At 43.9% G+C, this 16698-nt stretch overlaps 2 protein-coding genes across 2 annotated transcripts; both read right to left on the reverse strand.

Moving 5' to 3' along the window:
* Positions 1 to 34: 34 nt before the first annotated feature.
* LOC106576555 (EF-hand calcium-binding domain-containing protein 4B-like) lies at positions 35 to 11711 on the reverse strand. Its single transcript, XM_045700033.2, has 14 exons — positions 11570 to 11711; positions 6381 to 6471; positions 5389 to 5484; positions 4632 to 4819; positions 4383 to 4454; positions 4245 to 4293; positions 4002 to 4084; positions 2963 to 3488; positions 2577 to 2715; positions 2042 to 2123; positions 1712 to 1826; positions 1484 to 1585; positions 840 to 916; positions 35 to 626 (listed from the first exon to the last, which is right to left on the reverse strand). Exons 1-14 carry the CDS (start codon positions 11587 to 11589, stop codon positions 539 to 541), a joined length of 1728 nt encoding a protein of 575 aa, XP_045555989.2. The 5' UTR covers positions 11590 to 11711; the 3' UTR covers positions 35 to 538.
* On the reverse strand, positions 11648 to 16686 carry LOC145861336 (EF-hand calcium-binding domain-containing protein 4B-like). Its single transcript, XM_082963339.1, has 5 exons — positions 16495 to 16686; positions 14476 to 14877; positions 13022 to 13133; positions 12413 to 12612; positions 11648 to 11716 (listed from the first exon to the last, which is right to left on the reverse strand). Exons 2-5 carry the CDS (start codon positions 14701 to 14703, stop codon positions 11648 to 11650), a joined length of 609 nt encoding a protein of 202 aa, XP_082819465.1. The 5' UTR covers positions 14704 to 14877; positions 16495 to 16686.
* Positions 16687 to 16698: the final 12 nt, after the last annotated feature.

The raw sequence follows: 16698 nt of genomic DNA on the forward strand, positions 1-16698 counted from the left end.
TTGGGAAAGAATCAAATAATTAGATTTCACATCAGTATTTTAATCAATTTATGACAATCATTATTTTGTTGTGCTTATGTGGTAACAGACTAACAACTTAATCAAGCTCTTATTTACATATCCATTCTGTTTTGATTAACAACATAATCACAACAACAACAAAAAAAACATTCATTCTATACATTGAAATGATTGATCCACTTTTTAAATTGACAAAATATACCATTAGTTCTACAGTAGAACACATGTCTATTGCTCATAACAGTCAGGAGGTCCAAATAACAACACATAAAAAGGGTTGGAATGAAGACTAGAGCTAAATCCACTATGATCCAGCTCAACCAGGCTCTTTGCTTTTAACAAAACAGGTACTGAAAGAAGGGCCGTCCTAATTTGAGACATTGATTAACAAATGTACACAAAGTTAGGATTTGGCTCCGAGAGCACAGAGAAAGAGTTAGATTGAAGAGTTCCTTCACTTGTTATCAGGAGTCTCCAGCCATTCCAAATGCTCTCTCTCTGTTCTGTCAGAGTGTCTTTACTTGCAGCAGGCTTTCTTCTTGATGGGCAGGGCCTCCAGTAAGACAAACGTGTCTCTCACCTGATCCTCCTGCTCTTTCAGCACTCTGGACACACAGACAGATGCATTGACATCTCACACACTGTCCCCAAATGGACTCCTAACCTCTGGAGATTTGAGTTCATCTGAAAGGATTAACATCCATACAAAATTCCTATTCTAATTGATCAGAGGGGGAGGTGGGAACATTAACATAGCTTATACCTGTCCAATTCATTCAGATCTGGATACCTAGGGGCTGTCCCTCTCCCTCCCTTACCTGGCCAGGTGGATCATGGCCTCTGTCACGTTGTAGCCGGTGTAAGCACTGACCTCATAGAATATCACACGGGTGTCCTACAGGGGAGAAGAGACTCAGGTCACTGGTTGTCACTTAGCTACGGTTGTAGGATGATCATTTGAGCCAGGTTGGAAAATAATCCTGCAGAAACAGGAAATGTTCATTATAATTAATGGACATTCATTTTATTTATTAGGGGTGCCAGCTACTGGCCCTCCAACACCACCTCCATTAGCATGTGGTCTCCCATCCAGGGACTGACCAGGACCAACCCTGCTTAGCTAGAGGCAAGCTAGCAGTAGGATGCACAATGGTATGCTGCTGGCAAGGCAAACATTTTTACGTGGAAATTACAAACTTTAGAAGCTTTTTCATACCTTGAATATGCTACAAGTTTACATTTCCCGCTGTGCAAGAAAATTCCTGCAACCGGATGGTCAAATTAAGATATGGCATCTGTAGAGGACCTACAGATGGCAATAGTGACAGCTATGCCAGGTCTCGTCCATATTTATAGACAGTGAACAGATTTCCCCCACTCTGTGTTGGTCGTTCAGTTCTTGAGATTATTGTCATCGTATGCTATAGGATGATACTTATGAGTCCCTAAACGGAGAACTCACATGGGCCAGAGTCTCTGCATCTTTAAGTGGTACCTCCCTCTCGGACGTCGCGTCCATCTTGTTGCCCAGGAGCAGGATGGGAATGCCCACTCCCGCAGCTTCCTGGGAAAACAGAGGTCAATGAAAGGTCAGGCGTCTGCTTAAAACGTTCAGATAGACATAAACTGTTTAGAACAGACACAATTATTTGTTATGTCCTGTCTGGCCAAAGGCCAAATGTGAGCTGACCTGGACGTTGATGAGCCAGGGTCGCACGGCCTTGAAGCTGTCCAGGAACGTGACATCGTACATGACCACCACGCCGTCTGCCTTACGGAAGAACTGCTTGGTGATGCTGCGGTACCTGTAGCCAACACAGAGAAAAGTCACAACTGGACAAAATGGAACCCTGTTTATTTTGCCAAAGTGCCAAATGCCAACCTGAGAACATTGCTTTGTTGTCATTTAAGTCATTCTCAGACTAGCATCCAGGCAAAAATAACACATTGTTTTCTTAGCTATTGGTACCTATTGGTGAGGTTTTGGCAATAGTATTTTCACTGGTCCGTGGCCACTCACCTCTCCTGCCCGGCCGTGTCCCACAGCTGCATGGCTACCTGGGTGTTGTCCAACATTAGAGTCTTCACACTGTAGTCAATACCTGTCAGGAATAGCCCTCAGACTGGTTATTAGGGTAAGAGGAATACACATCAATATTACACTGTAGCATTACATAATTTCATTAATGAACACCAGAGGGGGTAGTTGAGCTATTCATCAAGCTTGATGCTTTGGTAATTGTCTTTCACAGTCAAAGCGGGGAAATCAAACAAGCCATCCTATAAGGGGGGAACCGTGGGGATTCAGAGGAGAATTAAATTGATTCGATGTGACATAATCTGCGGTGGTACAATGCGTACCGGAGGTTCATATACAGGAAGTGTGACTTTACAAGCCCTTTCATGTGATGCTGCTTTGCCCTTCAATGTTCTGATAGTAACTCACATGTACATAAGAATGTACACACACACACACAAACGACCACTGCCACTGTATTAACACACAAAAGGTCCGTGACACCCGTGGGACACAGTAAGGTGTTGTCGGATCTCACCTACAGTAGCAGGGCTGGAGGGGTGGAAGCGGCCGTCACAGAAGGTGCGCAGCAGGGAAGTCTTGCCCACGCTGGAGTTTCCCACCAGAACCACCTTAAACAGGCGGTCCGGGGCAGGCACGGCCCTCTCCTTCACCCTCTGGAGGGATAGGCAGAGAAAGAGGTCAACAGAATGATATTTTCAATTGATTGCATATTGAAGAGCTTCTTTGGAAATGTTGTTGATCACTCAGATGAAGGGTTTTAGTTCTGATACTTAACACAAGGACAATAGATTTGATCTTATTAGGTATTGTCCTACTACAGCAGGGTTGGGGTCAACTTCATTCTAACTCAGTCATTCCAAAGTGAATTAAAATACAATACATGAATAGAGATTTGCTCACATTTTGGGTCTCCTTGCCGACGGGCTGTCCTCGAGGTGACGAGGGGATATTTCTGATTCTGCTGAAACTACCTCTGTGTTTGAAGGGGGACACTGTCGTGACCGGGACGGGTAGAGGAACAGGGGCGAAGAGGATACTACTCTCCAGATCTTCCTTCTCTTGCTCCTCGTCGTCTTTCTCACTGAGCTGGTGCAGCAGGGGCTGGGGCCCTCCATGAAGCAGGTGGGGGAGGTGGTCCTCCTCGATGGAGATAACCCGACGGAGAGGCCACCCGTCTGGGGGACCGTCCAGGCCGTCGCCCCCAACCTCCGGCTTACTCTGGCACTCTGTATGCCTGTCCCTTTCGTTCTGGGTGGGGGCGAGGGTCTTCTCTGACTCGAAGTTGGAGAGCCTCTCCTTCACCCTCACACCCTGCGCCTCAACCACTTGGGTTGGAGACGAGGTGTTGGAGTCGTGGTAGCCGTTGGCCAGGCCGTAGTTTGTTTTCGGCGAACGTGGTGGACAAGCGGTGTCAACATCGTCCTCGCTAGATGAGGAGGGGGAGGAGACAAGAGATTTGAAGGTGTTCTACTGGCAGCGCATCAAGGAACTCATAGGAACCCCCATTGTGGGTGAGGAGTGAGGCTCTTTGGACACAAGAGGAAGAAACAGAGGATATCGGATCAAAAGAAAAACATTTCTGAGTCCCATTTTCACGTTAGTCTCTCGTTAGAGACCATTATCATTAAATGGTAACTCAAAATGGTTCTGGGTGCTGCCATTACTGTCAAGAGCAGAGCAGAAGTCACTACATTTAAAATATATTATTAGTATATTATATTGCAAATACACTCCTTATGCTGTAAAGTACCTTACATTAAATTGACTAATTGGGTGCCTTGGCCTCAAAAACACATTTTTTGATTGCACATCCTGTTTCTCCTCTTTAATCCAATGTTGATTTCAATCACGTTACTGACAGACATAAAATCAGTTTCCTTTCACACACGACAAGACTGGTTAATTATGTTCAGGGCACTTCTAAAGGAAATTACCTCACCTTTTAACCGGCTGCTGGCTGGTGTCCGCAAACAGATTGACCAATCCTGCTCTCTGCTTCTGTTTGAGGGAGTTCCTGGGGTTCTGTAGAGCAAAGAGAACGCAACAGAATATAATAAAAACATGTTTGTTGTTGTCAATGTCCATATAATGTGGAAATAAATGTGCCTTTGGCTTGAATATGTCTTATCATTCAATATCACCTCAAAGGTAACAGTCAAAACATCACGATTCGAGAACTCACCACAGCACAGTGTAGGTCTCGCTCATCTTTTAAATGTTTGTTCATCTCTCTGGATAGATATTGCAAGGAGGACAAAAAAACAATAAGTTGTCAAATTAAATGTATAACATGCATACTGTGTGTGTGTGTGTAACTTACCTGAGAAGGTCTAGTTGTTTCATTAGGCTCTGTTTCTCTCTCTGTAGTCCCTCAGTGACTCGGTACATTTCCCTGAGCAGAGAGAGACAATCACCAAAGCTCACTGAACCACACCTGGACAGTAATCTAGTGAATGTTAGCTGTGCTAGGAGTGACATGCCATAGCCACTGATGGAACGTTTGTGGAAGTGTGATGCCTAGGTGAGTGAGTGTGTTTGGTCATTACATCTAGTGGTAATATTAACCCACATCTCTCTCTCCTGGTGCAGGCGGGAAGCCTGGTCCTGCAGCATGGTCAGTTGTTCCTGGGCCAAGGACAGTTCCTGACAGGTGCTCTCCAGCTCTCTGCTCAGTTCCTCATTGGTCATTTTCAGCTTGACATTCTCCACCCGGCTCTCCTGTTGCTCACTGCTCAGGTCGCGACACTGGAGATCCAACTGGGGGGGTCAAAGGGCAACATTGTTAGGGAGACATGTATTCTATTATAATCACAGCTTCTTTTTGTCTTTTATTTTGCTTTATCTGCACTGAAAACACAAAGACTGAAGTCAAAAAGGGGGATAAGCCCTGCAGGAGACCAGAGGTGGCCAACCTTCCCCCTGGAGAGTTACAGGAGGACGAGGCATGGGGGGGTATAATTTGTGGAACGTTCCAACAGGAATCTGTTCCAAAAACTTCTTAAAGTACAAGGTTGCCAACAAACAACGCATACAAAGTAACATGATCGATTCACCTAGCTAACAAAAAGGCATCAACTCACCATGTAGTTTATTCTTAATGTTTGTCGATAGGCTACGAGAGTGAGGACAGACATTTTTGGAATAAACATGGTGAGTGAAAAACTGAATTAAATAGCCCACTCCTTACCCGGTATCTTATTCTGCTGCTATACAACTTTGTATGCGTTGTTTGTTGGCAACCTTGTTATTTACAACATTTTTGGAACAGATTCCTGTTGGAACGTTCCACAAATTATACCCACCCAGGAGGCACCTCAGTCACTCACCCTCCTCTGTTTCTGGAAGAGCTGCTCCAGCTCTCTCTCCTTACTGGACAGCTGGTGCTCCAGGTCGTGACTACGAGACTGGAGACGCTCTGAGTCCTGAAGGAGACCAGAGGAGAGACGGGGAGAGCACATTAGGATAGGAGAAATTACACAACAGAAATACAGTACAACACAACCTTGTTGAGTCCATTGATATCCTTGTTCAAGGGTATACAGTAGGTAGGGTTCCAGCAGGTGTCTAGAGTGTGGTGTTAAGAGACACAGTCCAGGTCTGGGAGAGGGTCACAAGTCATTTCAACTACCGTAAATTCCGGACTATAAGCCGCAACTTTTTTCCCACGCTTTGAACTTCGCGGCTTAAACAATGGATTCGCGGCTAATATATGGATTTTTCCCGCTTTCAAATTTGTGGGTCCTGACAGCGTGGAGCATTGTCAAAAAATCCACTATCATGAATGGGTTTTGAAAGGCTGGACTGCTGCGTGTTGAAGAGGGTTCAGCGGGGGATTTGCCTCCGGATGAAAGTGACGAGAGCGACAATGAAAACGATCCAATATCGGATGAAGCAATTCTGAGGCTATTCAACTCCGACACCGAAGGAGATGGTTTCAGTGCACAGGAGGAGGAAGATAGTGACCAATGACTTTCTTGGTAGGCTACTGTTTACTGCAACAACAAAAAAAATTGTTACAAACCGTGTTTCGTTAAAGCCTATTTATTTTTGTTACAAGCCGTGTTTCGTTAAAGCCTATTTATTTTTTGTTACAAGCCGTGTTTCGTTAAAGCCTATTTATTTTTGTTACAAGCCGTGTTTCGTTAAAGCCTGTGTAAAGTTCATTTGTTTCAATGTACCGGTAGGCACCTGAGGCTTATAGACATGTGCGGCTTATTTATGTTAAAAATAATATATATTTTTTAATTCAGTGGGTGCTCCTTATATTCAGGTGCGCTTAATAGTCCGGAAATTACGGTAACTAATCAACTATATGTACCTGGAGGAGCAGCCGGTCCTTCTCGCTTTTCATTTGTTGCTCCATTTCTTCATACAGACCGCGGATCTCACTGTCGTGTGTGGCAGCTTTCCTGCATGTATGGGGGAGAATGGATTTAATACATCTAGATTTAATAACAACTGAATAACTACTTAGCCAGATGCTGTTAACAAGTGGCAGGTTTGAGAGTGATTTTAGGTTATTCTGTTTATGTCATAGCCTCACAGGTGTGACTAATTACCAATGTTAATTCATCAAGCCTTCTCATTGGACCATTGACTAATTAACAGAACAGTTGGCGTGTATGTAAACCCTGTTTCTGTTCTAGGTGGTGGTCCTATGGGAGGTGATGCAGGCCAGAGGTATGGTGGTTCTTGGGAGTAATGGAGGGAAGAAAAATGGATGTCTGCCTCCTGTGATGTGTTTCTGGTATGTTGCCTGGTTTGTGACTGTGTTAGTGGGCCAGAGATGAGCCACGCTGAAAAGGTGAACTTGTGAAACCGTTCCTTAATTTATTAAATGTTTGAACATGTAATTTTTGTTGTCTGCTTCTACTTCACTCTGCCTGCTCAACCCAGAGCCAAAGAACTGGTCACATTACATTAGTCTACTGCATTGCTTTTCCATCTGTAGTTACACAGACCGGTACACGCATGTACCAGCATACTGTCTGTGTAGATGCAGATGGAAAAGCACTGCTCTTGGTTATTTTGCATTCCTTTAACATTCCGCCACCTTATTAAGCAACCAATTAGTAAGAGGACTCAAGTTGTCTTAAGTGGTACCATGAGAACAATGCATTAGTATTACCAAACACAACGGGGACCACAGCAATACAAATACCTAGCCAGCTAGTCATTGTCTATCATCAAAGGTAGTACAGTGTACATTGTTTCAGGGGAGAAAAATACATTCTCATCTCTGTCTACATGGCAGCCAATTCCTCAGGCTTGCAATCAATGTTCCCTTTTGAGAATATGATCTGAGTTTAGCGGTCTATTGAAAGGGATAATGGGGGCATTCTATATAGCATTATGGTAAACCCACATTGAGCTCTGTGTCTACAGGCAGAAACATAAACGCACAAAGGATAGCTTTTTCAAACAGAGATTTGCATCCTGTAGCACAAACTCAAAGTTCTGGGACACAAGTCCATGGAGAATAAGAGCACCTCCTCCCAGCTGCCCACTGCACTGAGGCTAGGAAAGTCTGTCACCACCGATAAATCCACGAGAATTTCAATAAGCATTTTTCCACAGCTGGCCATGCTTTCCACCTGGCTACCCCTACCCCGGTCAACTGCCCTGCACCCCCCACAGCAACTCGCCCAAGCCTCCCCCACTTCTCCTTCACCCAAATCCAGATAGCTGATGTTCTGAAAGAGTGCAAAATCTGGACCCCTACAAATCAGCTTGGCTAGACAATCTGGGTCGAGACCACGCCCTGTGCAACTGGGTCCTGGACTTTCTGACGGGCCGCCCCCAGGTGGTGAGGGTAGGAAATATCTCCACCCCGCTGATCCTCAACACTGGGGCCCCACAAGGGTGTGTTCTTAGCCCTCTCCTGTACTCCCTGTTCACCCACGACTGCGTGGCCATGCACGCCTCCAACTCAAGTTTGCAGATGACACTACAGTAGTGGGCTTGATTACCAACAACGACGAGATGGCCTACAGGGAGGAGGTGAGGGCCCTCGGAGTGTGGTGTCAGGAAAATAACCTCGCACTCAATGTCAACAAAACAAAGGAGATGATCGTGGACTTCAGGAAACAGCAGAGGGAGCAGCCCCCTATCCACATCGACGAGACAGTAGTGGAGAGGGTGGAAAGTTAAGTTCCTCGGCGTACACATCACGGACAAACTGAAATGGTCCACCCACACAGACAGCGTGGTGAAGAAGGCGCAGCAGTGCCTCTTCAACCTCAGGAGGCTGAAGAAATTCGGCCAAAAACACTCACAAACTTTTACAGATGCACAATCGAGAGCATCCTGTCCGGCTGTATCGCCGCCTGGTACGGCAACTGCTCCGCCCATAACCGTAAGGCTCTCCAGAGGGTAGTGAGGTCTGCACAGCGCATCACCGGGGGCAAACTACCTGCCCTCCAGGACACCTACACCACCCGATATCACAGGAAGGCCAAAAAGATCATCGACAACAACCACCCGAGCCACTGCCTGTTCACCCCGCTATCATCCAGGAGGCGAGGTCAGTACAGCTGCATCAAAGCTGGGACCAAGAGACTGAAAAACAGCTTCTATCTCAAGGCCATCAGACTGTTAAACAGCCATCACTAACATTGAGTGGCTGCTGCCAACATACTGACTCAACTCTAGCCACTTTAATAATGGAAAAATTGTTGTAATAAATGTATCACTAGCCACTTTAAACAATGCCACTTTATATAATGTTTACATACCCTACATTACTCATCTCATATGTATATACTGTACTCTATACCATCTACTGCATCTTGCCTATGCCGTTTGGCCATCGCTCATCCATATATTTATATGTACATATTCTTATTCATTCCTTTACACTTGTGTGTGTATAAGGTAGTTGTGAAATTGTTAGGTTAGATTACTTGTTAGATATTACTGCATGGTCGGAACTAGAAGCACAAGCATTTTGCTACACTCGCATTAACTTCTGCTAACCATGTGTATGTGACAAATAAAATTGACCCTCTCTTTCTTAAATGATCTGCCGAAATTGTTGCCACCCCTATTACTTGCCTGTTCAACCTCTTTCGTATCGTCTGAGATCCCCAAAGATTGGAAAGCTGCCGCGGTCATCCCCTCTTCAAAGGGGGAGACACTCTAGACCCAAACTGCTACAGACCTATATCCTACCCTGCCTTTCTAAGGTCTTCGAAAGCCAAGTTAACAAACAGATCACCGACCATTTCGAATCCCACCGTACCTTCTCCGCTATGCAATCTGGCTTCCGAGCTGGTCTTGGGTGTGCCTCAGCCACGCTCAAGGTCCTAAACAATATAACTGCCATCGATAAGAGACAATACTGTGCAGCTGTATTCATCGACCTGGCCAAAGCTTTCGACTCTGTCAATCACCACATTCTTATCGGCTGACTCAACAGCCTTGGTTTCTCAAATGAATGCCTCGCCTGGTTCACCAACTACTTCCCTGATAGAGTTCAGTGTGTCAAATCAAAGGTCCTGTTATCCGGACCTCTGGCAGTCTCTATGGGGGTGCCACAGGGTTTAATTCTCGGGCTGACTCTCTTCTCTGTATACGTCAATGATGTCGCTATTGCTGCTGGTGATTCTCTGATCCACCTCTACGCAGATGACACCATTCTGTATACTTCTGGCCCTTCTTTGGACACTGTGCTAACTAACCTCCAGACGAGCTTCAATGCCATACAACTCTCCTTCCGTGGCCTCCAACTGCTCTTAAATGCAAGTAAAACCAAATGCATGCTCTTCAACTGATCGCTGCCCACACCTGCCCGCCCGTCCAGCATCACTACTCTGGACGGTTCTGACCTAGAATATGTGGACAACTACAGTCTAACCAGACACCTAGGTATTTGTAAACTCTCCTTCCAGACCCACATTAAGCATCTCCAATCCAAAATGAAATCTAGAATCGGCTTCCTATTTCGCAACAAAGCATCCTTCACTCATGCTTCCAAACATACCCTCGTAAAACTGACTATCCTACCGATCCTCGACTTTGGCGATGTCATTTACAAAATAGCCTCCAACACTCTACTCAACAAAATTGATGCAGTCTATCACAGTGCCATCCACTTTATCACCAAAGCCCCATATACTACCCACCACTGCGACCTGTATGCTCTCGTTGGCTGGCCCTCGCTTCATACTCGTCGCCAAACCCACTGGCTCCAGGTCATCTACAAGTCTTTGCTAGGTAAAGCCCCGCCTTATCTCAGTTCACTGGTCACCATAGCAGCACCCACCAGTAGCACACGCTCCAGCAGGTATATCTCACTGGTCACCCCCAAAGTCAATTCCTCCTTTGGCCACCTTTCCTTCCAGTTCTCTGCTGCCAATGACTGGAACGAACTGCAAAAATCGCTGAAGCTGGAGACTCTTATCTCCCTCACTAATTTCAAGCACCAGCTGTCAGAGCAGCTCATAGATCATTGCACCTGTACATAGCCCATCTGTAAATAGCCCATCCAACTACCTCAACCCATACTCTATTTATCTTGCTCCTTTGCACCTCAGTAACTCTACTTGCACATTCATCTTCTGCACATCTATCACTCCAGTGTTTAATTGCTATATCGTAATTACCTCGCCACTATGGCCTATTTTATTGCCTTACCTCCCTTATCTTACCTCATTTGCACACACTGTATATATACTTTTTTTCTACTGTATTATTGACTGTCTGTTTGTTTATTCCATGTGTAACTCCGTGTTATTGTATGTGTTGAACTGCTTTGCTTTATCTTGGCCAGGTTGCAGTTGTAAATGAGAACTTGTTCTCAACTAGCCTACCTGGTCAAATAAAGGTGAAATAAAAAAAATATTTAGAAAAGACATGTTACCGACAGGTTCAACAAGTAATATGTAACTTATGTCTGGAGTAGTTGACTTGCTAGAACCTCGCTGCTTTCATTCACTGAAGGCCTGTATCAATCTTTTGGAACTATTAACTACTCAGTGCTTTCAACTTTCATGTAAAATGACTACTTTCAATGGGATAGAATCCTGAATCAAATGTTATTTGTTCTACAATCTGGTACGCAAACAGACCTCTATAGCAAAATAGACCATAGATCTGTCACATGGGTTGGAACTGAACAAGCTATTGTCAGTTCTATGAATCAATGACTGCTGTTTGAACCAAATAATTACACTCTGATGAGCTGCAATCGAGAAACCGAAGAAATATTGGATGTGCATTTACAAAGCTGCAAGCTGTTTGTATTGTGGTTTAAATGGTTGTGGTTGCAGTACACTAAACAGTCACAGTGAAGATATCACACATAATGATCACATAATCATGCCTAAATTCCAAAGAGCCTGTTTCTCAGACACAGATCAAGCCTTGTCCTGGACTAAAAAGCACTTTCAAAAGAGATTCTCCCTTGGCAATGCTTTGTAGTCTGGGACTAGGCTTAATCTGTGTCCGGTAAACTGGCCCAGGGAGTAGCAGAGACAACAAAGAGAGGAGGTATTTGTGGTCTCCAACCTCTGGAGGGCCCTCTCCATCTCCCTCTTCTCCTCTTTGGCCTCTTTGATCTGGAAGGTGACTCTGGCCAGGAACTCCTCAAAGTTCGACAGGAGGTGAGGCTCGTCCCTCCTCAGCTGGGCCCACAAGCTGCGCACCTCGCCTGGACTGGAGGAGGGAGGGAGAGAAACAGACAGACAGAGACAGAGAGTATGAGTTCTGATAAAACTACAGGGGCCGGTCACTTTCAACTTACTGGTTGACCTCCACTATATCAGAAACCATTGGAATCACTGTAAAGACACAGGGTTCCAAAAGCGTAGAGAGGTGGCGCCCAAACAGTTGTGTACACCATGAACCAGCTAAAGCCATGACGGGCAAGTTGAAAGTGCAACACCACACTTTCCAAGATGAGTGTCACGACTTCCGCCGAAGTCGGTCCCTCTCCTTGTTCGGGCGGCGTTCGGCGGTCGATGTCACCGGACTTTTAGCCATCGCCGATCCACTTTTCATTTTCCATTTGTTTTGTCTTTGTTTTCTACACACCTGGTTTCTATTCCCCAATTACATGTTCATTATGTAACCCTCTGTTTCCCACATGTTAGTGTGCGTGTTTATTGATTGTTCATGGCGGTACTTGTCGGCTTGTTATGTTTGCCGGGTTATGTATTTTACGCCCGTTATTTTCGAGTAACCGGTATTTCTCCGCACTTTGAGTATTGTCTGTATACTGGTGCTGTCGTGGAATTAAATACCTTGTACACTCATTTGGGGAATACATACAAGGTGCAATATTGCAATGTTGAATATGTAATATTATATAGTAATATAGTATGTAATAATGTGAGGTGTGGTTAACTCCACTGACTCCTGGAACACGTTGCTGGCCCCTAGGCTCTCCAGCAGCGTACAGAAGTGACTCTCCTCCTCCTCATCCTCCCACCCTCCAGTCAACCTCTCATCCCATTGGCTCTGGTATAGGGCTTCTGAGGGCTTCCTCGAAGTGGGGAGGATGGGTGCTGCGTCTTCGGCTACAGAGATCCTCCGGCCGTGCAGGAACTGACCTGGGGACAGAGCAGGAAGCATAAGCACCACCAGCAAGATGTCGTAAAATCAGTTTTAATTACAAATCAGGGGGTGTTTCAATTTTGAAAGTGCCCTGCACTCACAATTATCAAGTTCCCAATGGTTGTGAAAAGAGAACTCAAGTTTTTAAGTTTGTAAGTGCATTTTATACAGAGTACAACCTATCCTTACCTGGGTGAGCATCTACTCCCTGCCAGCTAGGAGATAAATTCATCTATACTTTATCTTTGTCACATTTGAATGTGGTCCCTCACTACATTGATCTCAAAACATAAGTTATTGAACCAAGAGTAAACCATGAGATATACAGCAGATTCTCCCTTGGGGATTAATAAAGTCATATTTAATTAAATTGAAATTGAATGTAGGGAGATATAGAGAACTCACTGAATCCTGATGAGAACACTTCGAGGGTGAGATAGCCATTCTGGTCAGTATCCAGGGAGTTAAAGACATTCTCCAGTTCTTCAGCAGTGAGGGGTAGTTCTCTGTGAAGCCTCTGTGGAACACACACATGCACACACACACATGCACACACACACACACACACAAGAAATAGATTGTTTCTTCTGCTAAGACACGTAACACAACACAAGCCCAACATTCCTCTCCTGCTTCAATCCAAAGAGAAAGATATTCAACTCAGTAGCATTGGATGTGCATCTACTACAGCTGTATTATCTGTCACCCTGACCTTGTCCTGCCTCTCTGAATAGAAAAGTGTCAAGGAAAACACGCAAAAGAAAGCCATTGAATGGAAACTGGGAGTGATTAACTGAGTTTACAACATTATTGTGGATTTCATATTGTCAGTGCCAGTGGTGTGGTCAACGCTAGACCTGATTACAAAAAAGGGACGGGAGAATATTGGCACGGAAGGTATGATTTTATTCATTAATAGGCAATTACATGTTAGATAACGCACACGTGAACATTACCATTTTCCAGGTGATTCTTCTGTTAGCCTTTTTAAGCATTTTCTATAAACTATATAAATGTACAAAACACTATCCCCTGTAAACCCAGACAACAGAAAAAGCCGTCTCTTGTTCATTTCAAAACAGTGCTTGAGTGAAATACAAAAACTGTGTGTGTATGTGTGTGCATGCACATGTTTCTGATGGAAATCCATCCAGTGTTCCTGGACACAGTGATCAAAGGTGCCGTGCTATTGAGTGGCTGCTTCAGTGAGCAGGTGGAGAGGTTCTCGATATGAAAACCTCTGAATGGTCAATGAGGTAGAGAGCCATAGCACAAAGCACCTCCTGCATGTCACACTGTCCTCTGGTTATCTCATGGTTGTGAGAGACAGCATCATCTGTGTGTATGTGTGTATGTGTGTACCTTAACCCATGAAATGAACTTGTTTCAACTCGTTTTAGTTGTATCCGTTCAGAACTAATCAGTGACTTCCAACTGGGCACAGACGTCAGTTCAACGTCTAGTTTTGATTTACATTTGTCAACTAATGTGAATTCAATGTGAATCCAACAAAAAATGTCACTATGTCATTGAATTAAGGTTAAAGGTTAGGTGAAAAAAAATACAAAATTCCCTTCGTTGATGACTTTTTTCAAATCCAATTATTTTCCCACAGTGATTCAATGTCATCACATGTAATTTTTGGGTTGAAATGACGTGGAAACAACATTGATTCAAAGAGATTTTGCCCAGTGGGTTTTGACATAATTCCCATAATTGTCCCTCTGTCAAAACGATTATCTAAGCATGGCTGCATCAATGGGATAGACATCTATGTTCATAACATCTAAGATTCTAACAAGTGTTAAACTGAGGCAAAACAAGCCCCCCCCCCCCCCCCCATCAGCCCCTCCTCTAACCCTCATATCGGTGCGTGTGATGAAGCCTTTGCCCTCCACATCGCAGGTCTGGAAGAATTCCTTGGTCTTATCCAGCATGGTGATGCTTCCCCAGTCAGAACCCCTCCTGTCTGAACACTTCCTCATGGGGACAGTTCCTCCTCTGCCATTGGCCTCAGACTCCTCCATGTCACTAGATATACTTCTGCAGAGTATTCTGGTGGCTCTGAACAAGGTAGAATCAGACATGGCTGTCTCACTCCTCGGCCTGGCCGGTTGGGGTCATGGTGAGCGATGAGACTAGGCACCACAAGTCAGTAGTGATGAGGCCACAGAGACTGTCTAAGAGTTTTCATATCTCAGTAAATGGTCTGTCTAGGAGTTTTCATATCTCAGTAAATGGTCTGTCTTGTTCCCAGGTTCCTGGGAAGAATAAAAAGCAAAGACATTAGAATATAACCTTAAATCTGTTTGAAAAGTGGGTACATGAAGACCATGATTACAGAGAGCATCACGATGTAATGTCTTCTTTTTAGATTTATAAGCTCTCATAAGTCATTGTTTGGCTGCATTTAGACAGGCAGCCCAATTCGGATCTTTCTTCCACTAATAATTTTTTCGACCAATCACAGCAGATCTTTTCCATAGCTGATCTGAATGGTCAAAATACCAATTAGTGAAAAAATATCAGAATCGGTCTGCCTGTCTAAAAGCAGCTTTTGAGCTGTGTGTCATGTTGGTAGTGTGTTGTAGGCTAGTAATGCATGAAAGCAGAACTCTTTCTGTGATGTAAGTCTCTTATCTATGTGAAAAATAACAGGAAAGGGGTTAGTGTTACTATTGAGTAACAACTATGGTGAGAAAAGTTTGGTCTTGAACCATGTGTCAGCAGCCGGATAGTCCTTGGCGTATAAATTCCCTTTTTCATAAGCTTAGACTTTCAACCTAGCTAACATGCTGGGAAGTACAAACATAATGGCTTATCTTAATACCGAAGCATACAATCCTCACGACTATGTTAATTCCTGCATACCATAGACTACAGTCTAGACATTGTGAATAAAAAAACACTCAATGAAATTCTCTTCAGGTTTGGGAACACTGAATATTAGCAGTCGGTAGACTTACTGTATCTTCTAAACACAAAAGTATTACAGCCTATGCTCTAGACAGTAACATCCTTGTGCTGCTATCAGTCTATTGCTAATCTGCACCCTGAGCTGCTCAGTTTTTCACTACATTGTAAAGCAGGGCTACAGTTAACCACAACAAATTGAGGGGGAGGAAGTGGTTATAGCTGATAGGGCTTCTGTGGAAATGGCTAACGTTAGGTGTGGGTGACAGCATCATGGGCTTCAAAACTCATGAGTAGGTCTGTACAGTAGCAGTTTTAGTTAAGGTAGAAAAAGAACATGACATGCTCTGTAGGTGTTGACTAATGTGGGTAACACTATTCACAAATGAATACATACCATATGAAACGTAACATATCATACGAAATGGAGTGTCTCTGATTTACATACAGAATAATACGAAATGCTCTGAGACCGGGTTGGTAGCCTATAGCCTATCATATTACAAAAATATTTATTCCACTTTGGGACCAGGATATCCATCTGCCTTTTACTCACCTAGCCAGACCAAGAAAGGATGTAGCATCCCATTTAGAAGGAAATGTCAGTTTGGTTAATTCTCATTAGGAGCATATGCAACTTAAATGGCAACAGTATCATTTTTATTTTATTTAACTTTTATTTAATTATGCATTAATTATGTATAAAACTTTCATAATCTAAAAAAGAAAGCAATATAATTTGTGCAAGATGCTTGTTGCACTTTCTGACAAAATCGAAACTAGAATGTGTGCTTGTCATGTATACAATTTAAAACCGATGGGTGTGAAAATATGTATAATTTCTTACGTCTATATGATCCATAAAAATCTTCACATAGGCAAGTTCATGCATTCTGTATGTATTGAGTAAAATAAGCAATCAAATTAATTATCGGATAAGCAAAAGAAAAACGCTAATAACTTACCTTTTTATATCCAAAAGATATAAAAAGAGATCTCACTAATAATCCCCATTTAGGGTATACAGAGCTCCCGTTAAATATCAACATGCAACAGATAATGAGTACTATTAGAATGCCAGCGACACAGTGGAAGGGCAGCATGGACATCAAAAGACTTTCGCGCTACACATAATCTGTAACTATGACAACGCCTGGGCAAGGAAGTAC

Source organism: Salmo salar, chromosome 17 (genome assembly GCF_965601325.2).
Source record: "Salmo salar chromosome 17, fSalSal1, whole genome shotgun sequence".
In the NCBI taxonomy this organism is placed as follows: domain Eukaryota; kingdom Metazoa; phylum Chordata; class Actinopteri; order Salmoniformes; family Salmonidae; genus Salmo; species Salmo salar.